The sequence below is a fragment of the Leopardus geoffroyi genome, chromosome B2 (genome assembly GCF_018350155.1).
Source record: "Leopardus geoffroyi isolate Oge1 chromosome B2, O.geoffroyi_Oge1_pat1.0, whole genome shotgun sequence".
In the NCBI taxonomy this organism is placed as follows: Eukaryota; Metazoa; Chordata; class Mammalia; order Carnivora; family Felidae; genus Leopardus; species Leopardus geoffroyi.
Window position 1 is genome coordinate 35,066,783 of NC_059332.1, and position 27,402 is coordinate 35,094,184.

Here is a 27,402-nt window from a genome sequence, read left to right on the forward strand (position 1 = left end):
GCTACTTGCTTGGGGCTGCCTGAGGCATTTGAAACTGTGAAGGATGTTCTCAGCGGAAATAAGGGGAGGAAGGTCCTAGATGAGGGACTTAGAAATGATGAATCTCTGTCCTTTTTCTAGGAAACTGTGAGCCGAGAGAGAAAACTTGAGCTGGAATGGGAGAGAACCTGATGACCCCACGGTAGAGCCTTCTCCCCAAGGCTCTCAGATGCAGTCCCCTCACCCTATGCCTTCTGGGGACCAGGTGTTACCCACTACCAAGCCTGTTGGTGTGGAGAGTCCTGATTCCCCTGGGCGAGCACTTCCTTGTCTAAACATCCTCCCGGCCCCGGCCTGACTTCGCTTCTTTGAGACGGGGCCGTGTCAGACCCCAGCCCCCCAGAATCTAGTCTACAGGGCCAAACCCTTGCGGATCGAGCGGTACTGAGCCACGGACGCACTTTCCTCTTTCCCATCAAGAGATCAGGCTCTTTTGCTTTGCTTTGTTTTGTTTTTAATTCTCTCACTGTCCCAAAGGCTTGACTTAGAACCACTGGACTCTGCCTCAGCTGCTCCCTGGAATCACTCGTGGAGCTGATCCAGCACGAGGTCATGATAAGCTCCCCAGGGCTTGTGTGGTGTGGCTGTGTGAGCCAGCCATCCTGGACTTCTCTGAGTCCTGGTGTGGTTGTGGAGGACATAGAGGCCAAACGTCCCTTCCCCTCCCATCCCCCAGCATGAGGGCAACACGAGGGCAGACCCGGTCTGCTGTTCACACCTCAGTTAAAATGTTCCACAACAAAGACTTCAGCCTCATTTTTTCCAGCCCAGCCAGAAAAAAATTAGCCCCACTGCTCACTGGAGTGTGGATAGCTTCCAGCCCCAGCCAGGCCCAGTAAGGAAACCTGGGCTGCCCACGGCCTCGGATGTATTTGCTTTGCAAATCCTGGAATGCAAACCCCAGAGGACTGGGTGGAAGACAGCCCTGAGCTTGGTTGGGGCCTCTGGAGGATGCATGCAAATTTTAGCCATGGAGGGCAGGGGGCTGTGGCAAGAGGGCCTGGAGGAGCCTACATCTAACAGGACCACGTCAGGGAGCAGGAGTCCACACAAGCTCCCTTCAGAACATTCTGCCAGGAAGAATCTAACTGTACCTTTGAGAAGCTGAGAAGAATCAAATCTCAGGTGTTCTTGCGCCCTCTTCCTACTCCAGGTCTGTGGCTCAGACCAGTCAAGGGGAGCGCCCTGGGGACCATGTGGGGGCGGAGAGACAAGTCCACGGCGGTCCCCTAGCCTCTCCCCCAGGAGTGGTCTTGTGGTTTGCAGGCGGGCGCAGCCAGAGCCCTTGAGACCTGTGAACCAGGGGAGGGAGGGTTTCAGGCTCGCACAACTTGGGAATGCTTATGCCCTGCTGTGCAAGGGGGAACTGAACATGACCTTAACTGTTGTTTTACCTGAAAGCCTGTATTCAGAGCCCAGATGCCCTTCTGTTAGAGTCAGGTTACAGTTAGAATCAATAAATTCCTGTGTATATTTCCCTTCATTTGTCGTATGTCCCTTTTCCCCATTAGGAGGCAATTAAGAGAATTGTTCTTGCGTTGGTTTCAGGGCCGCTGGATAAAATACAGGACATCTTGTTCAATTTGGATTTCAGAGAAACAATGAGTAGTTAGCATGAGTATGGCCCCAGTATCGCTATTATTTGTTGTGTATCTGAAATTCAAATTTAACTAGGCCACCCATATTTTTATTTGCTAAATTTGGCAACTCCAATTAGTTCCTTTCTCCTTATCTTTCTTTTTTTTTAAAGCCAATACTAGTGGATTGGTTTTTGATGTGTCAGTCACTGTGGTTCGAAATTGGAGGTCTCACTGGTGTGGAGGTCAAGGGCAGAGCACACTCTGGTCTTCCAAACAAGCACGTCCAAATGACCCCCGAGGCTCTGCCCTCCCTGTAACTCAGCTAACATCCCGAACTCAACCAGGTCTTGGCTGACCCCATTATCTCGGACTCACTGAGCCTCCTGACTTCTCAGGGTCAGAAACTAGGTTAATTAAAAGTCCTGATGTCACTTACCCACCTTTTGAAAGCGATTCGAAGCAGCAGGGTGTCCCATGCACCTCGGTGCTCTTGAAAGCCTCTGTGGTGTGAGTGGAGGGAGCCCCACCCTCACACAATGGTGTCCCACGCTCCTACATTCCTACTGGCACGAGATTCCCATAGCTAGCGACGTCCACGAGCGTCCCAAGGGCAGGGGTCGTGCCTTCTGCGTTTGTTTATTCCATAGAGCTAGATCAGACCTGGCACATAGTAAATGCTCAATAAGTATTGGTTGGGAAAAAGAACTAATGGATTAGACAACAAGGAGAGGCCCTAAAACGGGGGTTCTGGGAGCTGGGTCTTGGCCTGGTTTTGTCTGGAGGTGGTTACGTGACCTTGCACGAGGCACCTGCCCCTTCTGAGCCTCAGCTTTTTCATCTCTGAAGTGAGGCGCTGCCCTCTTCTGCCCTCCTCAGAGCATGACAGTGAGGCTTCAAGGGTTGGAAGCGGAAAGTGGTTTGGAAAGAAGACAAGCTATGCACACCAGAGGGTCGCCCTCCCCAGGCAGCCCCTGGAAAGACTCCTGTGTTATCTGAGAGAGGGGAGAGGAGGCCTTCGATGCCTTCCAGCAGAGACCACATTCTCTGGACCAAAAGGCAGACACTGTATTCTGTCCATTTTTACCCTGGTTCTGAATGGCCAAAATTAGGGACTTAGTAAAACAGATGGTGTAGAATCGAGACTGGCCCACATTTTCCTGGACATATAATTAACTGTCATCCTAAGGGTCCCAGAGTTGTAGGATGTCAGGTCCAGAGGGCAAGTATCATGTCCCTGACATCCCTCAGCCTGTGGGGAGCTGGACTAAAACCCAGGTCTCCTGAAGCCCAGGGCGCTTCATTACTGTCTTAGCAAGTTGGCGCTCAAGGACGGGACACCTGGGGAGCAACCAGAGAGGGCCCCCAGGCGGGGACAAGGGGGCTGACCCTCACAGCCTTGCAGGCACCAGACTGGCCTAGTTGTGGCGGGTGGGCTCCCATCTTGCCACCACTGGCAAGCGGTGAATAATCCAGATTAGACCTTTGTGCAAGTCAGTTTCTTTATTTGCTTAAATAACACAGTACAAAAATGAGACTCAGATGCCAGCATCGGGAACTCATACCAAATAGTCATATAGCTTAAAGAACATCATTCTAAATAAGAAACAATGTACAGAAGGTTCCTGACCCTCATGTCAGATCTGGTTCTGATCCTTCACATTTGGGGGCTGTGTTCTTGAACACTGTCTAAACTAAACCCATAAAGAGCTCACCTCTCCCCCACCTCCTTCGAAGCAGCAATGAAAGAAAATGACTTTCCAGAATATGCTTGGTTGAACTTCCTAAAACTTTGCCTCAGGTTTGAGGCCAGTCCCATCTAAGTGCCCAAGGCCTCTCTGCCCTAGGTTTCACCCCTCTCCCCAGCCTTACCCCACAGCGATCAGTGAATGCTCGATATAGCAATAGAGTATCTACCAAGGGTAATAACAGTGAGTCCATATTTTAACACCCTCTCCCCATGACCGTATGTTCCAGGCAGTGTCCAAGGGCTATGTGCATATCCCTGTTGGGCATGCATGTACATAATGGGCATGTGGCAAATTGCCCATCTGAGCCAAGCTGTTCAAACTATTCAGCTTTGTAGAAGGCAGAGCCTCTAACAGCCCACACTTCACCTTTGTGCAAAAATAAAAAGGAGCCCTTTCTCAAGACATTTTACTGCCATCAGGTAGAAACCTATTATCATAAATCTACAAATCTACAATGTCTAGGAAGTGAATAGCACTTCCTGGGGTATGGTGTTCTTGAGCAGTGCACGTCCGTGTAACCATCCATGGCAATCCACCTTAAAGTCTTCCCTCATTTCCTGAAAACTACCCAGATCATAACTATAATAATACCATACATGGACAAGGCACTATGTAATTTTCAGAACTCTTTACATGCATCTTCTCACTGACTCTTGGCAAGGCATGATATGGGAGAGGTGCAAGGCATGAGCTTCACTTCTCTGAACAAAGAATTCTGGGACACAGGGTTGGAAGGATTCTGAGAGGCCAGGGATCCCCAATCCGCAGGTCTTCTCTATCTGAGGCCTGCAGACTTCCTGAGAGGCGTCTACAAATCCATATGGGCATTAAGTACCATTGGTGCACTGAATAAATTATTTGTTGCATATAGATGCACATCTGTTTAAATGCATGAATCCTTTGGGCACTCTGGTGAGAGATTAAACAAAAATTTATTTTAAAAAACTAAGACTCATTTGAAATTAACATTTTAAAAATGCCAGCAGGACTTCCACGTGATAGTGGGGCATGATTTGGGCCCCTGTGGAGCAAGAAAATACATGAATGTGAAAAGGGCACATAAGTCGGTATTAGGGTTAGCCCCAAAATGCAAAGGCTTGAGTCAAGGTAGCTCCCCATTTCCTCCCTAAACCCCAATTTAGAGAGAGAATGACTGGTTCCACAGTTCCAGTGGAGGACCAAGGCCTCCCAAGGAATGCCTGCTAGAATTGCCTGGATCTCAGGAGCGATCTCAGGAGCTCTCTCCCTCATTCGTTCATGCATCCAACGAAGACTTAAAGACCGTCTCCAGCTCTGTGGGGTGTATTTGGCCACAGCATGAAAGCACCGACGGCCCCCCTTTAGGGAGATTTCAGCATGATAGAGTCAGAAGGGGTCCGATGGGTCACATAGTCTTGCCCAGAATCCAAGGTCTGGAGAGGAGGACACACAAGTACAGGGTCTCACAGCAAGTTTGGGGCAGGTCAGCCGGCGGAGCTCTGGTCTCCCACCTCCCCAGTCCTCCCCAGCTCCTTCGGCTAACATGGCCTCTGCCTCCAGTTAAGAACGCTTTGTGTATCTCAGTCTCAGAGAGCCCACAAGGGCTCAGGGACACAGGTGGCCATCCACTCTCGTCTTCATTCATGTCTGTGAAGCACTGGATTGGGCTATCGTGAGGCATCTTCAGAGGCTCCTGGTCAAAGCCGCCATCGTTTGATAGCTCAAGGGAACTTGAGTGCAAAGCACAGCTCTTAATCTGGACTCTGGCTCTCAGGATTTGTGATGTTCTGGGAGGAGGAAAAGAACATAGGTTTTAGCCATAGCCCAGTTACTTGTGGGTCCTACTCTAGTAACAACAGGCTCCTAATTTAACGTATCAACACAGCACATCAGCTGTCACCTCTGGACCTTTACTCACTACCTCCTGCCTGCAGTGCTCTCCTGGCCCTTTTCTCCCCCCCCCCCCCCCCCCCCCCCCCCCCCCCCCGTCTCCTCGCCATCCTCCAAGGGCAAAAATCTACGCCTTTTTTTTTTTTTTTTTCAACGTTTATTCATTTTTGGGACAGAGAGAGACAGCATGAACGGGGGAGGGGCAGAGAGAGAGGGAGACACAGAATCGGAAACAGGCTCCAGGCTCTGAGCCATCAGCCCAGAGCCCGACGCGGGGCTCGAACTCACGGACCGCGAGATCGTGACCTGGCTGAAGTCGGACGCCTAACCGACTGCGCCACCCAGGCGCCCCAAAAATCTACGCCTTTTGACATAGATTTCGGAAGGCTTCCAGGACCAATCACTTCATTGGCCTCAGTGACCACTAATCTGGCATTTTACTGATACTTAATTTTGTCATCAGTAAACATTCTGTCTTTTTCTATAGCAGAACCACCCTCAGGCTCTCACGGCACCTTGCACAGCTAGGCACAGTGGAGGCTCTTAACACCTATTGGTTAAATGAATGAATGGATGAATGAGTGAATGCATGGTTAGTAAAACCAGGAGATGGAGTTAGGGCCACTGAGGATATCAGAACTGATGTTTCTATAATGTCTCTCACAAAAACTCCATAAGCTACTGCCTAACCCAACCTAGAGGGCAAATGATCCGTAATAACCCCATATCTGGGCAAAGAAAATAAAGCTGAGGAAAGAGAGGTCAAAGGTCTTAAGGAGCTTCCATCGGGAAAACAAGCCAACATAGAACTCAGCAGGGGAGGGGAGAGGACGGTAAGAAGATCCTGTTGGGATCTTGAACTTGTCTTCGCTTGTGCCGTCTGGCTCTTTCTCACCTGCTGGGCCTCCCTGTACGGGAAGTGGGTGTAACTGGCGTGGCTGTAGCACAGGCCCATGAGGCTGAAGACAGCGTGGCTATTGTTGCTGGCAAATTTGTTAGTGAAGCCAAAGGCAAGCTGGTAGGGTCTCTTGGTGAGGTTCCTGCCCAGCTCAGTAGAGCAGGCTTTCTGGCTGTGCAGGGTGGCTGCCAGCTTCCTGAGGGAGGAGTCCGAGACCTTGTAGAAAAACCTCTTGAAGCTGGGATGTCGCCTGATCTGGAAGCAGAAATGAAGGCCGGCCGTCAGTGTTGCTGGCAGGTAGCCCCCTTCCCCCAACTGCCCCCCCGCCCCCCACCTTCAACGCCATGAGCCCAGACTGGGCTGGACACCTCCCGTCCCTGGGATGAGCTTCCTTGTTAAATCCTTCCTCTACCTCTAGCCTCTCAGAATCTGTTCTGCGAGGTTCACCTCCAAGCAGCAGGACAAGGTGGGGGAAAAAAAAAAAAAGTGCAGGTCTTTGTATAACGGATGCTTCAACGGCATTTACTCGCTCTGTGACTTCTCTGAGCCTCTGTTTAGTCATGTGTTAAATGGCAGGAATGATACCCCCACCCGCACGCAGTGTTGTTGGGGGAAGGGGAGGAAGTGAGCTAGCTGATGTCAAATGTCTCACGCAGAGTGGATGTTGGGTGAATTTTCGTTCTCACTTTAAGTCGCCTCCTCTCAATACCTAAGTGTCCCAGGTTGCGCTCCCCCAGAGACGAGGGCTCGGGTGCAGGTAGTGATGCTGGGAAACAGCGATGGGGGAATGGAGATCTGGGGTCGGAGGGGAAGGCAGCCCACGCAGACTGGCTGCTGAGCGTGTTCCTCACAGGGCGCTCCGGGAGCCCGCGTAGAGCACACTCCTGAGAGTTAGCCCTACGAGGGGCAAGGGGCCTGAGTTATGTATACACCAGCTTCCATGAGCCATTGGCTGAGGGCTGCTTCTCGGGAGGTGGGGGGCGATCGTTCTGGCCTCCCACGTGGGTGGTAAAATGGTTCTAGGGGCCGGTCCTCAGGCCAAAAGATGCGGGTGCTGGCAGCGGCGAGGTGGGCCGGCGTGCACCGTGGCGGGAAGGCGAGGTACCCACAGCGTCCGCTATGCTCATGACCCGTCCACGGCCTGTGCTCATCTCTGCCACCTCAGATGCGATCTCTCTTGCTCTCTCCAAGTAGACTGTGAGGTTTTCAGTCTATCTGGGAGGCCACAGGCTATCTAGCAGGAGAGGACAATCTAAAAGCGTGGAAGGATGGGAGACCACGTAGACGCTGAAATGTGCGACAAGACAGAGTGAAAAGGAGCTAGCAGAGGACGAGATCAGCAGGACCCGCAGGCTGGACTTGGGGGAAGGAGGGAGGTGGGACACGAGCTGAACTGCAAGGGGGATTTGGATGGGGGGAGGTCCTGGCTGGCAGGATAAACCTCGTGAGTATTATATTATTGTAAACTAACATTTATCTCATCTGCTATGTGGCCGGCAGTTTCCGTACATGCACTAAACTTTGTCAAGTAGGTAGTTACCCCCCCACCCCCGCATTTTGCAAAAGAGAAAACTGAGGCTCAGAGAGGTTGAGGGACATGCCCAAGGTCACCTGGATGCAGGGATAAGGATTGAACTCAGGCCTCAGCCTTGGGGGTACCGAGCACTCCTCACCTGCTCCCCCAACTGGCCATCCACTTCTTGGAGAAGGGCCACCAGATTCTGGATGACCAGCTCCTCTAAGGAAAACAAAGAAGGATTCAGGGGCTGTTGACAAGTTCTGCAACAACACATCCATCTATCACAGACGGCACTTTGTCTCTAAAGCACAGCACACAGATTCGTTTCGAAGGGCAAAGAAAAATCTTCCCCGAAACTAGGGCTGGAGAGTGAAAGCTTTATCTGAGTTTGTTGTATAGAAACTGAAAGGACGTCGGCCAGTTGAGCGTCACCTCAGCTCCGTTCGACAGATGGGGAACCTGAGACCTCCCAGTGTCCCCGGTCCAGGCTACAGAGTAGCATGGTCAGGAATGGGAGCGGGGGCCCAGAGCAGCTCATCAGAAAGCAGGGGGAGGGGGACGCCACAGCCACAGATGCCACAGGAACACACCCACCAGTCCGGGCTGTAAAGGGCCACACGCACGTGGCTGCCTGCACCAAGACCTAATCGCAAGCATTCAGGATATTTGTGGACATTTTGTGATCAACTGTTGGCAGCTTGAAATCAGCCACGGTGGGAATATTTACATCACAACAATCTGCAAACGCTACAAATCAGGGCTCCCCTCCTGCCCCCACCCAACACCCACCCTCAGCCTGTTTGCCAGTCCACCACTGGTTATGAGACCCAGGGCAAGGCAGGAATTGGGTATGAAACATTCAAGCAAGCCCACCGAAGTTACATCCCACCGAGTAGACAGGATTCTCTAAGAGAAGAGAACTCTCCATCTGCAGCTCTGCCCCAAGAGCCCCCGTTGAAAGGCCAACCCTGCCTCCTCCCTGCCCTGCCAGTGTCTCCCCAGCCTTCCCAGTCTCTACTGGAATTCAGCCTGTGAGACCCATGCAAAAAGAAGCCCTAGGCCAGCTGACCCAGGAGAGAGCAGGGTGGATTACTAACTAGATTCGAACACTCCATCTGGCTGAGGTCCCCCCTCTGGCTGGTGACTTCTGGTCTGGGAGGGCGTGTCTGAGGACCCCACAGGTGTCTCTTCTGCAGGTGAGGACTCCTGGAACTCGACATCTTCCAGGTCTGAGGGCAGAAAGGAGATGGTGTGAGTGTTTTGTGCCTATTTCAAATCCACAAGTCCATCACGGGGTCCAGGTTCTGACAAGAAACCGTCCAAAGACACTGGCACCAGACGGGGTCCTGGTTTCCCAGGCTCCTCAGCAAGCCCGCAGCTCCCTGGGCCCGCCTCAGAGGCGTTCACGGGGCCTTCTTTACCCCCTCTGGAAATCTCATTCCTCTTTTCTGCCACCAGCCTCCTCTGCCTCCTCACAGTCCGGGAGGAAACAAAGCAGGCCTGCCAAGATCCCCCTAAATGAGCCCACTTCCCCGTGACTCTGTGAGGCTTTACTGAATCACTAAGCCTGTCTGAACCTCACTTTCTCCATCTGTCGAATGGGAATAACAAGACTGACTTCACCAGACTGTAAGTGGGCTGAACGAGATCCCATGTGTGAGCGTGGCATGCAGTAGGCACTCCATAAATGTCAAGGGAATCACTGTATACCTCACACTTGGCAGTGGTGAAAAAGCAGAGGCCCAGGCCATATCCTACTTCATGAGACCCGAGTCTGTGTTTCCTCCTTAGCTTTCGGGTGAGTCTGATGCCCTTAAGCCAATAAACCGATGTGCTGCTCTCACACTGCATTTGTTGTTGTTATTGTTTTAGTGTTTATTTATTTTGACAGAGAGAGAGAGAGAGGAAGAGAGAGAGAGAGAGAGAGCATGCACATGAGCAGGGGAGGGGCAGAGAGAGAGGGAGAGAGAGAATCCCAAGCAGGCTCCCTGCTCTCAGCAGAGCCCTATGCGGTGCTCGAGCTCACGAACCGTGAGATCATGACCCAAGCCGAAATCCAGAATCAGAGGCTTAACGGACAGAGCCACCCAGGCGCCCCAAACGGCATTTGTTTTTAAGTGTTGATGTGTTTTTGTATGGGTGGAGGGAGGGCGTGTGTTGTGGGTGGTGAGTCCAGCTGGCAGCCAGCGGCCCCCTCCTCTCCGCAGCCCTCCCACACCTCCCTGCCCCACTCGGAGCCGAGAGCAAGAGAGTCAAGCCTGAAGCAGAAGCCATGAAGCTGGCCAAGCCTGCCCTGGAGGAGGCCTGGGGCCAGAGGCAGCCTCTGTGACCATGGCCGCGCGGGGCCTGCTTACCGGGGCTGTTGGAGGTGGAGGGCTGATGGCCCCCCACACACAGGGGCAGAAAGCTGGGCCTCTTGGGCGGCCGGGACTCCGGGCTGGCAGCACCTGCGGCCCCCGCTCTCCTGGACTCCTTGGGGCCATGTCTCTTATAAGAAAAAGCTTTTCTGAGGCTGGACTTCTTCTCTTGGGATCTCCTTCTGTAGGGTGGGGACAGGTTTTCTACAGCCACCTCTGGTTCCTGGACTCGAAGCTGTTGCGGGGGAGATGAGAGAAACTGAGCCAGGGCCCCAACCGTGAGGAGATTGTGAGTGAGCCGGGGAAGGACCCCAGCACCCCCTGAAACAAACTGAGACCCGCTGGGGAGCAGAGGGTGCGGCCTGGCCAGAGCAAGAGTGGCCGGCAGCGATGGGGGTGGGGGTGGGGGCTTGGGGAAGGAGGAGCGACAGGAGCCAGGCTCTGGAAAGATGTAGCATGGGGGAGGGCAGGGAAGTTATTATGCCAGGCAGGGGTGGGGGTGTTCATAGTGAGGGTCAAGATCTACGTGGGGAGTGTCTTCCTCACCTCTCCCCCCTGCTCTTCCGCATCCTGGAGTAGGGCAATGATCTTCTGGATGAATTCTCCTAAGAAAGAACAAAACGTTTGCTTGCACTTTAGTATGGAGCAAAGCATTTCTACGGTCAGTCCTCACTTCCTGAGGCCCAAGTGGCTTCCTGGCTGATTCTCACAGGTCTCCAGGTGCTAATGAGTTTGCGCTTATTGGGTGTCCCAGGCCCTGCCTGCGGACACCTCAGACTCCTCGGAAGTGGCCTGAGGGCAGAGCTGCAATACGTTCACTTCTCCATTGGTCAGTGAACACCCAGATGTGCCACTTTAAAAATTTTTTTTTTTTCAACGTTTATTTATTTTTGGGACAGAGAGAGACAGAGCATGAACGGGGGAGGGGCAGAGAGAGGGAGACACAGAATCGGAAACAGGCTCCAGGCTCTGAGCCATCAGCCCAGAGCCTGACGCGGGGCTCGAACTCACGGACCGCGAGATCGTGACCTGGCTGAAGTCGGACGCTTAACCGACTGCGCCACCCAGGCGCCCCCAGATGTGCCACTTTAAGTGTGAGGAAAATAACAGAGGCCGCTGCCTCCAGGAGAAGGCGCCTCAAGGCCATGTGGAAAGGCCTGGTCCCCAAAAGTCCCCTCACCCAGCACCGTCCTCTTCTACTTAGAACAGGGGCCCTTCTAAATTCCCCTTCAAGGCACATTTTCTGTGAAAAGCAGGTAAGATAGGATGGGGGGTGGGTGGGGAAAGTAGGTCTTTAAAAATATCTTCAGGGGCACCTGGGTGGCTCAGTCAGTTAAGCGTCCGACTTCGACCTAGGTCATGATCTCACGATTCGTGAGTTCGTGCCCCGCGTCAGGCTCTGTGCTGACAGCTCGGAGCCTGGAGCCTGCTTTGGATTCCGTGTCTCCCTCTCTCTCTCTCTCTCTCTCTCTCTGCCCCTCCCCTGCTTGCGCTTGGTCTTTGTCTCTCTCTCAAAAATAAATAAACACTAAAAACAATTTTTTTTTTAATGAAAATTTAAAAAATCATGGGATTGAGCCTTGCATCGGATTCTCTTTTGGAAATTTGCTCGGGATTCTCTCTCTCCCTCTCTCTTTCTGCCCCTACCCTACTCTCTAGCCAGGGCTCCGCCACTGGTAAGGGGTTAATAATAGCATCAGCAGCTGCCATTTGTGGTGTTTCCCTCCTGTGGCCCCTACCCACCGCCCGCTCCCCCCCCCCCCCCCCCCCCCAGCCTCTCAATTTCTCCCCAGGCTACAGGGCTACACAACCACAACAATAATAGCAGTAAATGGCAGGTAACATTCATTAGGTCTAAATAGCTTATTAACTGCTCTAACTGCTTTATCAGCATTAATTCCATTAGCGCCTCCGAGGACTATAGGATCTAGGAACTGGTTTACCCTCATCTTGCAGTTGAGGACGCTGAGACCAGAGATGAAGTAACTCATCCAAGTTCACACAGATGGAAGAGGTCAGAGTCCAATGCAAACCCACGCCCTAAAGATCACATCATCTACAGAGCCCTTGCCACGGGCCAAGGCTTTCCTGGCATGGCCTGTGCCGGCCTCACCGAGGAGGGCGTCCTCACTGTTGTGATTTTACTGCTGAGGCTCACTTCGAGTAAGACAGGGGTCTGGGCTCTGGACCCCACACTGCCCCTTCCCGGACTGCGGCCCCCAGAGGAAGTCAAGGCCAGGTTACTGCCTCTCTCTGGGTCAGTGTGGGGTCAGGCCGGATGATTTCCGAGGGGTGTCTGAGAAAAGGAGGGGGTACTAACTGAATTCCAAGGCTCTGTTCGCCTGCAAGTCCTCTTCGGGTCCCTGGCTCCCTGCTGGGGTGGAAAGCTCCAAGGGACTCAGACCCCCGCTGTCTGTAGGCAGGACCTCTTGGACTTTGGGTTCCTCCGAGCCTAAGAAGAAAGATGAAATGGCGGGTGTGTTTAATCAGGGTGAGGGTATTAACTAACACACAAACATTAGAAGAGGTTCCAGAGTTCACCCCATGGCTAGATCATGCAAAGGCCTTGCTGGGACAGAGGTGAGCTGTGGGTCAGGGTCAAAGCTCTGATGTACTGGCCCACACCTAGCTCCCTTGCCCCTTTGCACCTCTTTACAACTGGCTTTCCTGGGCTTTGCCCTCCTCTCCTCCCTTCCCTGGCAAGCTCATCCCTCTGGCATCTTGGCTTGGAGAGTAAATGCCTGATTCCATGGCACGAAGTAATGCAGCAGGGCCAGAATCCCCCTGCATGAAGATATCTCCAGTTGTGGCCGGAAATTCCACCGCCGGGGCTCCTTTTTAAAATGTAAATTCCCCTGGCCAGGCTAAGCGGCTAGGCTGTTCCTCCCTGGCACCCAGGATGATCCTTTCTCTCTGTAGCTCAGGTTCCATCACTGGTGGGCCACAGAACCTTGAACACATTTGTTTTACCTCCCCAAGCCTCAGCTCCCCCATCTGTAAAATGGGGATAATGATACGGCTATGAAAACTGGTTGAGTATAGACACACAGTAGGGAAGTGTCTCATTTTACAGGTGAGGAGACTGAGTCAGGCACGGAGATGGGGAATGAGGTAGAAAGTACAGGTCGGAACTCAGGCCTCCTGCCTCCCAGGCTGTGGTTCCTTCCTGCACAGCTGCCCCCTGCCGGGGTACAGCAGCTGAGGCTGTGGAGAGATGCGGAGGGCTAGGGGATTCCTCGGCACAATTTCCACGGGGGGCTTAGCTGGACTGCCCAGAGAGGTCTCGTGTAGGGAGGTGACTTGCTGACATCCCTTTCTCCTCCCTACTGCCCTCCCCACACTGCTCAGAGCAGAGCAAAAGTCAGAACTAGGAGGACGGCCCTTCCAATGGCTGATTCCAGCCCCGCAGAAGGTTCCAGAGCTGGAGGCAGCTGCAGTGTTGCTATGGTAACCCTGAGCCTGCTCACCAGGGCTGCTGGAGGTGGAGGGCTGATGGCCCCCAACACACAGGGGGAGAAAGCTGGGCCTCTTGGGTGGCCGGGACTCCGGGCTGGAAACGTCTGCAGGCCCGGCTCTCTTAGCCTCCTCAGAGCCATGTTTCTTATGAGAAAACGCTCTCTTGAAGCTAGACTTTTTCTCTTGGAATTTCTTCCTGTCAACTGACACTGGAATCTGTACAACCACCTCTGGCTGAGGAGCTTGAAGCTGCTGTGGGAGAAATGAGAGAAACCGTCGTCGGGTCGGGCCCTTGACCTTGAGGAGAGGGGAAGGCTCTCTGAGAAACAACTAAAGAGCAGCCAAGTGCTTCGTGGTGGCCCCAGGCGAGGGAGGTGACAGAGCCTAGAGCTGGGGAGCACTGAGACCTGCCTGGGCAAGCGGGCCTTGAGCAGAAGGAGGAGGAGGAAGCAGCGAGCCCACGGGTGGGGGGGGGGGGGGCGGTCTATGCAGACCTTTTGCTCCTTACCTCTTCTTCCCACTGGTCTCCCACTTTTTGGAGGAATTCCACTATCATCTTGATGATTTTATCCTCTGGAAAAAAGTAAATGCACCCAGTTAATCTTTCTAGATGCCCCGAGAACTCTTTCTAATGACTGTCTTGAACTTCTGAGATCAACTGAGTCTCTATTGAGGATGCTCTTAGGCCATGGAAGTGGCGAAAAGCACCATGTCCCAGGAGCTAGTCCTTCTGAGAGAGGCTTGGGAGATCCACAGGGAAAGGGCGGGAGGCCAAAGCACAAAATTTTACCCAGGCAATTTCAGGTCAGTCCTTCAAGCATTCAACCTGTGACCCCATTATTTCCTCTGACCTTTACGGATTTGTAAATATCTGCTTTGGGTTCGGCCAGCCATGTGACCTTGAGTAAGTCTCTTAACCTCTCTGTGCCTTTGTCTCCTTCCCTGTGAAGTGTGAATCATGATCTCTGTCCCCGCTTCCCTCAGCAGGCTGTCAGGCCATCAAGGAACTCTGCTTGGAGATACTTTACAAGGCTAACGCTGCAAAATTCCGGGAGGGGAAATGGTAGAGACCCAGTGACACTAAGGTGCAGGGCAGAGGGACCCCAGCAGGCCTGACACAGACAGCCTGCCGCATTGATGCCTCACACCACATCTTTACAGAGAAACCACAAACAACATGAATGGTTTTCTTTGATATCCCGGCTGACTGATCCAAAGACAATAGGCCCAGAGTTGCCTCTGCTACCTACCAGCTGATCCGTTTACAGAAAAGGTTTGTTTAAGGCTCCCTGGTCCCTGGACTGCAGATTTTTTCACCCCTCACCTCTCTCTCATTTATAAATCCTGTTTGGCTTTTGTTCCTTGTCTCAGTCTACCAGCTGACTTCTCTCGTCTGAAAAAACAGCATGCAAAATAAACAGCCTGCAAATTAGCCAACTAAATGCCTTTTAGTTACTCTCTGACAGATGCATAGATGTTTGACATCTCTTAAAATATGCCCCTTCCTTATAGGGAATTAGATTAGTAGAGCATTCATTATCGATTTTATTAGGGGCAATAACAGCATTGTGGTTGTGCGTGACACTGTAGTCATTTCTCAGAGATGTGTGCTTACATATTTAAGGATGAGGGATCATTTTCCTTAAAATGGTTCAGCCACAAAATTACACACGCACACAATTCTGAAGCCAATATTGGCCTCCGGTCGACGATTGTGAGTATAGGAGTGTGCGTAGAGCTATTCCACGCTGGCATCTATTTAAAAATATATATAAGTTCTATATTCCTTCATATCACATTCCTTCCATAAATCTCAAAAGACTAAAAAAAGTCCCATGCTCATTAACACATAAGGCAGGAACATTTGCCAGTGGCCGTTCTAATTCCTGAGACTCCCTTCTGTGAAACTCTAAAATAAGTAAATGTGACCAGAAGCGCCAGAAGGAGCAAGATCAGTACATGCATTTTGAGAGGGACCATCCAAGGTGCAAGCAGTCATCCAGAACAATCCATCTCATTTGGTAAGGCCCCCCTCCCCGGCTGCGGGGCGAGAGGACACTAAGAAGATGAGGACTCACGGTCAAGCTTTCTGAGCTCCTCTTCGGGCCGATGACCTGTGGCTTGAGAAGAAACCTCGGATGCTGCAGGACCCCCAGCTTCAATGAGCAAGGACTGGTGGAGACCAGAACCTTTCCCACCTGGAAGAAAGATGAAAGGAAGCGTATGTGTGGGGGATGGGAGTAGTGGCATCAGTGACATTTTTCTGACTTTGTTCGTGAGCACAATAAAATGACACAGAATTCACAGCAGGATGGGCTGCTGCAGCCAGCACTAGGCTTAACCAAAAAGAAAAAAAAAAAAAAAAATCAGAAACCTGCCAAGGTTTCCATCTGAAAAGAGGTGGCATCAACCCAGACATCCTTCTCATTAAGAACAGGGAGAGTTTTGAGAGCTACAGGGCAAAGCTCTGTCTCCCTCCAGGTGCCTGTGGGGCATTCAACCCCAGGACCTGAAAGTCAAAGAAGAAAGGCACCTTGGAGGGGGGGGGGGGGCCAGCTTCCTTATTTTACAAATGAAGAACCAAAGGTCTCTGAGAGGGGCAGCAATCTGTTCAAGGTCACAGAGCAGGTGTATTCTGGAAATAGCCAAGTATAAATCCGGCCTCCAGGGCGGATGGCTCTATCTACTTCTCTGGCCCCATCCCCAGTCCTCGCACAGGGATCAATGCTGGGGGCTAGGCTTCCCCCCTCACCTCCCTCCCTGCCTTCCCATTTCTCCTTGGTCTGTGCTCCTTCAACTAGAGTACTTAACAGCAACAGCTGCCACCTAACGGAGCACCTTCCGCGTGCCAGCTCTGGGCCACGGCTACCCAGGAGATAGCAACTGTTATCATCTCCATTTCATGGACGAAAAAAATATCGAGGCTCGGGGAGGAATGTCGCCAGCCCCAGGTCACACAGCTAATGAATGGCGGAACAGGGGTCTGACCTCAGGCTTTCAGCCACCGTGCTGTTCTGCCTCAAAGAAATTTCACGGTGGTGCTGTCCCTGATGGTTGTCCCAACTTCCACGTCCCCTCTGTTGAAAGGTTTGAGGAGTCAGCTTAGAGTACCCTAGCCCTTGGGGTTGGGGCAGTGGGGTTACCAGGCATGGTCTGCTCACCCTTGGGTGCTGGGCCCAGGTCAGCCTCCTCAGGGCGTGGGGCGGCAGCCATCTTGGGCAGCCCTATCTCTTGGCCTTCGGCCTCCTGGTCTTGGGCCCCCTTGGTTTCCTCAGCAACATGTTTCTTGTGACTGTGTTTCTTGCGACTGGCCTTCTTGTCGTGGGCTTTCTTCCTCGGAGCTGTCTCCCCTGGTGCCTCCGGGGTTTCTGCAGGCTTGGGGAGGCCCTCCTTCCCTTTTGCCTTCCGGCTGGCCTTTTCTTTGGGCTCTTCCGGGCCTGTCCTCAGGAGGAAGTTCATCAAGGTCTTCAGCCACCCCTGCTGGCCCCGTCTCTGGGTCTTTTCCTTCTTGGTGTCCTGTGGCAGCCTCTGGTCAGTGGGAAGAAACTCCCTGGTCTCTTCCAGGCTGTGGGCTGTGGCCGTGGCATCCTGAGCTTCCACAGACTGAGCTGGGCTCTGGGGACATCTGCTCCCATCGCTGGCTGCCTGGTGAAGCATCTTCCTGGAGGGGGTAGTGGGCAGGGAGAAGCACCGGCGGACCTTCTTGGGGCTCTGTGACGTATCCAGAGACCTGACTCTCCTCCCTGACAGATGCTTCCTGGGCTCCATTGCACTGCAAACAAAGCAAACAGCTCCCTTACCGGAGACCTACCAGAGACGTGGTGGCGGGTTACCAGTCCTGCCCCGTGCGCCGATCCACCCTGCCCATCAATGTAAGTGATATCAGCCCTCAAAGCTGCTGTCTCCGTTAAATTCCTCAAAAACCCTGGGAAGGAGGGCTATCCTTGTCCACATTTTCCAGAGGAGGAAACTAAACTATGGGAGGTCATGCCCTAGACGTCACAGCTGGTCTATAACTCCCCTGGGGCCTCCAGAAGGAGCAGGACCTTACCAACACCTTGGTTTTAGTCTGTGGAGACCCGATCGTGGACTTCGGACCTCCAGAACTGAAAGATAATGAATTCGTTTTGTTCCAAAGCCTCTAAGTTTCTGGTATTTTGTTGCAGCAACAATAGAAGCCAGGGGCCAAGTCCTGCCCCTGGGGACTCTGGGCAGCTCATGCGCCACTGTCCTCATTTGCAATATGCCTGAGACCTGCCCGTCTGTCTCACAGGCCGTTAAGAATATTTCACAAGACAGTTCGGTAAATGGCAACTCTACTCCTCCAATCGCTTGGGCCAAAAATTTGAAGTCATCCCTGACTCCTTGCTTTCTCTCACTCCCCACATCTGATCCATCAGCAAAGACTGTTGGTTCCATAAAGCACGCCCAGACCCCGACCTGTCTCCCCAGTTCCTTCAACACTGCCTGAGTCTAGCCCCAGTTCTGCTGGCCTGGACTACCATAATCACCTCCCAACTGGTTCTCCTCCTGTCCTCTCATCTTCCTTCCAGATTCACCCCTCAGAAGCCACGGGGCCTTTTCCAACCTAAGTTAGAGCACGTCACTCTCCTGCCTCCAACAGCTCCCCTTTCACTCAGAGTCAAAGTCAAAGTCCTTATAGTGGCCAGGAAGGCCCTGTACAACCTGGTCCCATTAGGCCTCCTGCCACCTCTCATCACTCACTCTACTCACACAAGCACTGCTCGCTGCCTCAGGGCCTTCACACTGGCTGTTCCCTCTTTCTAGAACATTCTTATGGTTTGTTCCCTTGCTTCCCTTCAGGGCTTTACTGAAATGTCACCTTCCCAGAGAGGCCCTCTCTGTGCACCCCTCGTGAGCACATACTCCCCACCTGTACTACGTGATGTTATGCAATATCACACCTTGGTGTGTGTCATTGTTTATTGTCTGAGTCTCTCTCCCTTCCCTTTGTCTGTTTTGCTACGTCTTGTATCTTGGGTGCCTAGAACAGCTCCCGGAACATCACTAGCACTCAATAAGTACTAATTCAACAGATGAATAAATGTACTACACAAACATTTAGTAAACCGTGCAATATATAGGGTATCTTTGGGTGTGTAGTTAACCTACAGGAAATGTACATGAGAGCAGCAGGGGCCTTTCATTCTCCATCCAGAAGGAAGCAGCTGCCCATGCAAAAGACAAAAAGAACCATCTCCTCCTGGGCAGCATTTTAAGCAGGCCAGGATGGGAACAGTGAATTTCATTTGTGTGTCTTTAATCTGAAACTCCCGTGGCTTCCCAATTTTTCCAAAGTTGTTCAGACCCCCTTTGCCCTTTGGTGGAAGTTTAAAAAAATTTTTTTAAAATGATCTTGAATCCCAAATCTGAGCCCCCCCAGAGTTTCCCGTGGAGTTCAGACACCTGCACTGCCTATTCTAATTTGTAATCATCGCCTCATCATGCATTTACTAAGTATTATTTAGCGTATTACATATTCATGTATTATGTATTTACATCGTGTCTCCTACGTTTACCGACTAATTCATTCCTTTAAAATGTGCTCTGTTACATGTCCAGCTTATAGGCAAAACCAGCAATCTATAATTGCAATTTCAAATGTTCAAGGATCCACGTGAATAGGAGGACAATACGAAAAGAGAGAGAGGAAAAGCATGGGGAAATACAGAGAGATTTGAAGGTGACTGTAACATTCGGGGAGTCTTCCCTCCTTCAAGCACGAGTCTGGGGGAGGAGGGACTGCAAAGGGCGGCCAGAGGCCAGTGGGCAGCAATAGACACACGCGGACAATCTTGGAGGAAATGAGAAAATGGGCTGGGGAGGAAGCAGGCAACTTGGAAAGCTTTATTTGTTGTTTGATGTGCCTTAAAAGGAACATTTGAGTTACACAAAAACTCGTAGCACGACATGTCTGTACCTTATATGGAAATTAACTAATGCTCTTGAAAGCCTTCGGAGGCTGCCTTATGGTTGTGCTTTCAAAATACTGTGTAGGGTGGGGTAAGCCGAAGAAATCATAGAGGAAAATATTCTCTTTCTTCTTGTTTATGTCTTTCAACAAGGGTTTAATAAGCACACACTAAGTACCAGGAATTATGGCCGGTGCTGGGGATAATGAACCAGACACAGGTTGTGCCCTCAGAGAGAATGCTCTGGTCTTCTTCAAATGGGCACCCCAGTAAGTGGTGGTGACGGGAATGCTCTATTCTGTCTCTCTCTTTAGTAGCACATGGTCTTAAGAGAAGATAAATTTAGGTTGAAGCTCTATTTAATTTAAGATCCAAGTCAGCGGGGCCAGAAATATTTACTGAATGGTGTTAGGGTTCTCTCTCTTTTTTCCGTATATTCCTGTGGTCAGGGCACAATGGGTGTGGGGTTGGCAGAGAAGCTGTTCGATCACAAAACCACCGAACCAGCAGAACACAACAGAACACCCTAGTCCGGCTCAGTCCCTCTTCTTCATACGCTAACTTGGCTCCAGGGGTCGGGGGAGGGGGGGGGACATCGCGCAGAGGGTCGAAGCATCCTTCCCAGCTACTGGGAAAAGAGGCGCAGTAATCTGTTTAAAAGCTGTCATTGCTATGGAAACGGTTTCCACCATGGCTGATGGCCGCAGTAGCGTCCTCTTGCATTCAAAGGACACTCTTGCATTCAAAGGACACGCCACAACTTGCAATCAGAGCATCAGGACAATGCCCCCAGGCAGTGGTTTCCTTCTTAATGTTTTCTCCAGAAAACTGCCTTGATTTGGCCACCCCTTCCCTGGAACCACTGTGCCCTGTGCCCAGAGGGAGGGAGCAGTAGCTGCAGCAGCCCCAAGGGCTGGGAGAGGCTGTAGCCATCGGAGCGGTTCCCCAGACAGACTCCAGGATCTCCCAAGGCCTCCCGATTCCAAATCCAGGGACTCTTCTTCCCATGCCTCGTCCTTCCTTATGGGGGTGGGTACCGCAAGGGGGGGGGGGGCTGCAGCACTGGATACCGTGTTCACACGCCCCCTCCGTGCTTCCCGCAACTCTTCCCCCTCCAGGCGGCGGTGACCCAGCTCAGCCTGCTCTCCCCCCCTACCCCTGCTCCTCCCCTGGAACACTCCAAAGATTCTGTCTGCCAGCACCAGCCCCAGGAGTTGAGAGCGTGTGGCTTGCCAAGGAGGCCAAGCCCACCCACCCCCGGGGAGACACCCTGGAAAATCCTCCCTTTGGCCAGCGTGTCCTCAGACTTTTAAAGCCCTGCGAGGATTGTGTTTTCACGCGCACACGCGTGCTCACACACACACACACACACACACACCCCAAATTCTATGGGTGCTGAAATGAAATCTTTGCAGACTTTCTGACTGTAAAATTCCGCCGATCCAGAACTCATCAAAGCAAGACCTCCTCCTTCCTTCCTCTTTTTACGTGTGTTGCACCCCAGCTTTGCCTGGGCGTCCACCCACATGCACCCCGCCGGGGAATTTCACCCTGTCCTGGATGTGCTTCCAGACCCGTAACCCTGAAACTGCAGCAAACTGTTGCCGCACGGAAACCCAACTGCTCTCGTAAACTCGTTTATGGCCTTGGCAGAAAGCGGACTTCAGAACAAAGTCCAAGTCTGCTCAGGAACACCCAAGTGATGTGCAGATCACAGGACTTCTGATAAGACGTGACACAGGCCAGTGACGTGTTAGAAAGAACAACCACCCACCAGAGAAAGCACACGGGGCTGACCTTGAGTTACTGTGGAGCAGGAAGTTTTCTGGGGTTTTTCTAAGCATACTGACACTTTTGTTTTCTTTTCTCAGTTACACACTGACCTCACCCGTACACCATTCTCCAGTTTATTCATCCGACTACATGATCTCTAACTGCTCTGGCGCCAGTTCACAGGGATATTCTGCCGCCCCGCCTCTCCACCCCTGTGCTTCGCACAACAAATGTTTAACAAATAGCTGGCCCCTCTGAGGGAGCGTGTGTGGCACCCACATGGGGGCCCAGAGTCTACACCCACAGACACTCACTGCTATAGACTGAATGTCTGTGCCCCACCCCCCAGGTTCTTGTATTAAATCCTCATGCCCCAGTGAGATGGTATTAGGTGTGAGGCCTCTGGGAGGTGATTAGGTCACAAGAGCAAAGGCCTCATGAAAGAGACTGGCTCCCTCACCCCTTCCACCACATAAGTGCACACTGAGAAGCTGACTGTGAACCAGGAGGCCCTCACAAGACTCCAAATCTGGGGGTCCCTGGGTGACTCAGTCGGTTAAGCATCCAACTTTAGCTCAGGTCACGACCTCCTGGTTTGTGAGTTCGAGCCCCGCATAGGGCTCTGGGCTGACAGTGCAGAGCCTGCTTGGGATTCTCGCCCTCTCCCTCTCTTTCTTCCCCTCCCACATGCGTGGGCACACGCGTGCTCTCTCTCTCTCTCTCTCAAAATAAAATAAACTTATAAGAAAAAAAGCACTTAAAAAAAAAAAAAAAAACAAGGGGCACCCGGGTGTCTCAGTCGGTTAAGCATCCGACTGCAGCTCAGGTCATGATCTCACGGTTCGTGGGTTCGAGTCCTGCATCGGGCTCTGTGCTGACAGCTCAGAGCCTGGAGCCTGCTTCCGATCCTGTGTCTCCCTCTCTCTCTGCCCCTCCCCTGCTCACACTCTGTCTCTCTCTCTCTCTCTCCCTCAAAAATAAATAAACATCAAAAAAAAAAAAACATTTTAGGGGCACCTGGGTGACTCAGTCAGTTGAGCGTCTGACTTCAGCTCAGGTCATGATCTCACGGTTCATGAGTTCGGGCCCCGCATCAGTTTCTGTGCTGACAGCTCAGAGCCTGGAGTCTGCTTCGGATTCTGTCTTCCTCGCTCTCTGCCCCTCCCCCCAACCAAAATAAATAAACATTAAAAGAAAATTTTTAAAAACACCAACTCTGTTGGCGCCTTGTCCTTGGACTCACAGCCTCCATAACTGTGAAGAAATAAAGGCTTGTTGTTTGAGCCCCCGGTCTATGGGTCGCTGCAGCCTGAATGGGCTCACATATTCTTGTGTCACAGAAGCACACCCAACACACACATAAACCTATGTGGATTCATAACACCGTGTAGTTTTCTTGCCCCAAATGCAAGGGAATAATTGAGCTCATTTGCCACACACCCCTCCCCCCGCCCCACTCCCATGTCTACCTCCAAGTTCAGAGACAGGACCTGAGCCTGCCTGGTTCCCAGCTGAACCAGACAGGCTGGCAGTGGGAAACTGAGTCTCTGAAGGGTTGAAAGACCTGCCTGGGCTTCCACAGCTGGGAAGCATTGTGAGCTGGGGCTTGAATCCACCTCTCTGGATTCTAAATCCTTCCTTCTCTCTCCTACACCCGGTGGCTTTCCGTAAATATGAACACACACACAAGGACTTAAGGGTGAGCAAGCCTGCTTTCCACACCAGTGAAGATAACCACGTCTACACATAGGCATGCCGTCACCTGTGTACATGGAGTCACAGGTCTACATGTACCTTCGTACAGACACCTGTGCCACACAGGCCAAGATTGTAAACCCTAGGCGCGGCTCACAGACCCCTGGGCTGGAAGCCAATTAGTAGGCTGAAGGATCAAGGGCTGTACCCTGAGGTCACACTTCTCATCGGCACAGGTGGCCCCACGGACACTCCAAAGTCCCGGAGTAGGAGTTCTGTCCAAGTTCAAAGCCTTCAACCTGGGCTCCCACAATGATGTGGGTCCCACCCACAGCTCACATCCCCCACATACAGTGTAGTGAGGGTCTTCTTGGGAAAGACCCTCCACCTCCACTGGCCAGACTCAAGTGGGGGACAAGGATGTCATCTCTTCTTTCAACACCAGACCCATCCTCTACCCATGCCCACCTCTCAGGTGTTAGATGGTAACAATTCAAGGTATTCTTTCTCTTTTCTGGGGCTCCTAATAGGCTCTGAGCGCCAGAAGGGACCTGGAAGTATCTAGCCCCACCTCCTGCATAGGACTCTTTTATGCCACATTCCTGCAGGGCAGACTTAGAACCCCTGTTGGAACATTTCGTGGAGTGGGAGCTCACCACCCTTCAAGGCAGAGCATTCCATTGTCAGCCAGCCCAGATTTTAAGGAAGCCCTCCTTAAAGCTAAGCTGAGCTCCTAAACTCAGCTGAGACGGAGCTTAAGTCACCAGCGGCCGTCCTGCCTACCCCTGAGGGGAGGCCGTGTCACCCCTTAAGCAGTCTCTGTTCCAGTCCATCGTCCCCATCACTCCGGTATCTGGGCACCTCCTCTGGATATTCCCCTGCTGGTCCTTGCCCACTTCAAAACGTGAGGCTTAGGCCAGGACAGAGGCTCCAGTCAGGGCCCAACCACGGCAGAGCATGGCGGGACCTCTGCACGAAGCCTCAGATCACAGGGACATCTGAGCAACCACATGGCACCGTTGGGGGGCCAGCTCTGCCCAGGCCGACCTGCAGCATAGAGAGGTGGACTTTGACCATCTGCCTGTTCCTTATCGTCGCTGCCAGACACACTTATAGCTGGTGCCTATTTTCCAAAGGTCGGGCATTTGCACATCCTGCAGATCTTTCGAAACCCAAAAGAAGGAGCTCCCCGACGGCGGAACTTCAGGCGCTATGATACACAGTGGGGCAGACTTGGGCGGGTGCAGTGGGGCCCTCATTGCCAAAGCTGGAAACCTCCTAAGAGGACTAGACTGAGTTCTGCTGATGCCCCATCCTGTCCCTACCCCACTGTGTCCTCTCTCCAAGACCACAGGCAGTGCAATGCTATAATCCCCCCTCAAATCCCTGTCAGAGCAGCAGGCCACCAGAACTCTTCACAAAATCTTCTTGTCCTTGGACGAAATTCCAAGAACGTGATAGAAATCGAATCCAGCCATGGGTAACAATAACACCTCCTGCTTATGCAAGGTTTCCCTTCACTATGTACCTTCACATAAAGTCTACGACTTGACCTCTACAGCACTCAATAAAGAAATGAGCAAGAGTCGGGACATTTGGGTGGTTCAGTTGGTTAGGCGTCCGACTTCAGCTCAGGTCATGATCTCACACTCTGTGAGTTCGGGCCCCACGTCGGGCTCTGTGCTGACAGCTCAGAGCCTGGAGCCTGCTTCCGATTCTGTGTCTCCCTCTCTCTCTGCCCCTCCCCTGCTCGCGCTCTGTGTCACTCTGTCTCTCAATAATAAATAAACGTTAAAAAAAAATTTTTTTTTTTAAAAGAAAGAAATGAGCAGGAGAGATAGGTCATGCTGCTCCCATTCGACAGATGAGGAAACTGAGGCTCAAGGAAGTGAAATTCCTTGCTCGGGGTTGCTGGGCTAGTGAGTGGCAGGGCTGGGACTTGAATTCAGAGCTTGTAAGTCCGGCTGAGATGCCTTCACTGAAGTCTGCTCTTTCTAAAGATGAGGACACTGAGGCCTAGAGAAGGCCCAACAAGCTGGAGCAGAACTGGGGTTAGACTCAGGGTTTGAGTCTTGGGTCTGGTCTACTTTTAGGCCCCCCAAGATGTCTACCCACTACTCCGGCCCCCTAAGGAGAGAGTATCGTCCAACGAACCTCAGACCACAGAAGTCGCTCTTTTCTGTCGCAGGACACCTTCGGCCAGGACCTCCAGACCAGGGGGTTCTACGTCGGGTACCCTCGCATCGTCTGGGTCCGCTCCCGGTCGGCTGGAAGTTGTACCGAGGGGCAGTCCCCCTCACTCTCCCAGGAAGGAGATGCCGCTATTGCTGCTGTCACTTCCCAGTGTTTCAGAAGATGCTCTGGCCCCGGTCCCATGTATATATATCCTAACTTCCAGGAGCTGAGCTCATGGGCAGCCAATCCAGAGAGCCGAGGGCCAGTGCACGCCAACCTTGGCCAGTTACAGCCCCGTCCCGTCCTATCACGGGGCTGCTTCCTGCTCTTCCAGCGATAGGAGGCTTACCTCAGCTAGGAGAAAAACGGTTTCACTTGACACTTCCCTATCACACCCAAACCTCAACAAGAAACCAGTGCTCAGAAAAAACAACCTTAGACCTGGCTGGAGGAAGGCCAGTCCTTGGAAAAGAAAGCAAGTCCTTATGGGGAACGCAGGTGGGGGGGGGGGGGGCAGAAGGACGAGGTAGTTTTTATCACTTCCACCTTCAGTTCTCTCCAAAGAGAGAAGGCTCTAGAAAGAAAGGCCACTGAATGCAACACATCCATCCTTTGAGCTGGAGGAAAAACTCAAAAGGAGGAGTTGATAAGGGGCACGTTTTCCAAATCCCACTATCCCTGGATAGAGTCGCCATGAATCTTGACAGAACATCTTAAGAAGTCTTTGGGGGGCGGGGGGGTGTCTGGGTTGTTCAGGCGGTTGACTGTCCAACTTTGGTTCAGGTCATGATCTCACAGAGAGTTCGAGCCCCGCGTCGGGCTCTGTGCTGATGGCTTGGAGCCTGGAGCCTGCTTCGGATTCTGTGTCTCCCTCTCTCTCTGCCCCCACCCCACTCATGTTCTCTCTCTCTCTCTCTCTCTGTCTCTCAAAAATAAATTTTTTTAACATTTATTTATTTTTGAGAGACACAGAGAGAGAGAGACCAAGCGTGAGCGAGGGAGGGGCAAAGAGAGAGGGAGACACAGAATCCGAAGCAGGCTCCAGGCTCCAGGCTGTCAGCACAGAGCCCGATGCGGGGCTTGAACTCATGAACCGTGAGATCATGACCTGAGCCGAAGTCAGACGCTCAACCGACTGAGCCACCCAGGCACCCCAAAAGTCTTTTTTTTAAGTTTATTTATTTATTTTGAGAGAGAGAGCATGCGTGAGTGGGAGAGGGGCAGGGAGAAAGGGAGAGAATCCCAAGTAGGCTCCACACTTGGGAGCCGGCAGCGAGGAGCCCAATGTGGGGCTCAAACTCATGAACCATGGGATCACTACCTGAGCCAAAATCAGGAGTCACTTAACCGACTGAGCCACCCAGGCTCCTGGAACATCCTAAGAAGTCTTAAAAATCCATATGTTCACTTTCTGTAATGCCTGAATTTCTTTAGAGAGTTTATAATGTTTATAATAAAAAGAAAAAAGGAAATTAGCTTTATTTAAACAAAAGCAAAAATTGTTAGAGATCCAACTTCGGATCATTGTCATGGGGAGGCATCACCAAGTACATATTGAAAGCACTGCACCTCGGAGGTACGCAGACCTGGAACCATGTGTCAGCTCTGTGACCTCCAGCGGGGGACACAACGTCTCTGAGTTTCTTATTCAAAAACTTAGTCACTTCAGGGGCGCCTGGGTGGCGCAGTTGGTTAAGCGTCCGACTTCAGCCAGGTCACGATCTCGCGGTCCGTGAGTTTGAGCCCCGTGTCGGGCTCTGGGCTGATGGCTCATAGCCTGGAGCCTGTTTCCGATTCTGTGTCTCCCTCTCTCTCTGCCCCTCCCCCGTTCATGCTGTGTCTCTCTCTGTCCCAAAAATAAATAAACGTTGAAAAAAAAAAAAAAACAAAAACAAAAACTTAGTCACTTCAGAGGGTGATCGTAAGGCTAAATGTGATAACGCTCCTAAGGAAAAGAAGAAAATATAGTGCCAGGCATTCTTCTCTGTACTGTCTGTGTATGGGGAATGCCTAGCACCTAGTAAGTGCTCAATAAAGGGCCAATATTTTATTACTGGTAGCACAGTTCTTTTTTTTTTTTTTTTTTAATTTTTTTTTTCAACGTTTATTTATTTTTGGGACAGAGAGAGACAGAGCATGCACGGGGGAGGGGCAGAGAGAGAGGGAGACACAGAATCGGAAACAGGCTCCAGGCTCTGAGCCATCAGCCCAGAGCCCGACGCGGGGCTCGAACTCACGGATCGCAAGATCGTGACCTGGCTGAAGTCGGACACTTAACCGACTGCGCCACCCAGGCGCCCCAGCACAGTTCTTAATATTTCATTCATCCTGCCAGCAAACAGATTTTGGATCCAGCTATG

General features: G+C 52.0%; 2 protein-coding genes across 4 annotated transcripts in view; one reads left to right on the top strand and one right to left on the bottom strand.

Moving 5' to 3' along the window:
* PNPLA1 (patatin like phospholipase domain containing 1) overlaps nucleotides 1–1,522 on the top strand; it is a 49,375-nt gene extending 47,853 nt beyond the window's left edge. For all 3 annotated transcript variants that reach the window (XM_045500804.1, XM_045500803.1, XM_045500805.1), the window contains one exon: nucleotides 121–1,522. In XM_045500804.1, the coding sequence (XP_045356760.1) occupies nucleotides 121–130 (10 nt within the window). In that variant the 3' untranslated portion in view covers nucleotides 131–1,522. The remainder of the gene's footprint in view (nucleotides 1–120) is intronic.
* A 2,281-nt stretch (nucleotides 1,523–3,803) lies between these two features.
* BNIP5 (BCL2 interacting protein 5) lies at nucleotides 3,804–25,213 on the bottom strand. Its single transcript, XM_045500802.1, has 12 exons — nucleotides 25,022–25,213; nucleotides 16,628–17,238; nucleotides 15,545–15,664; nucleotides 13,975–14,039; nucleotides 13,478–13,718; nucleotides 12,331–12,462; nucleotides 10,557–10,615; nucleotides 10,008–10,245; nucleotides 8,751–8,882; nucleotides 7,808–7,872; nucleotides 6,132–6,389; nucleotides 3,804–5,133 (listed from the first exon to the last, which is right to left on the bottom strand). The coding sequence occupies exons 2-12, from the start codon at nucleotides 17,232–17,234 to the stop codon at nucleotides 5,098–5,100; spliced, it is 1,953 nt and encodes a 650-aa protein (XP_045356758.1). The 5' UTR covers nucleotides 17,235–17,238; nucleotides 25,022–25,213; the 3' UTR covers nucleotides 3,804–5,097.
* Between the last annotated feature and the right edge of the window lie 2,189 nt (nucleotides 25,214–27,402).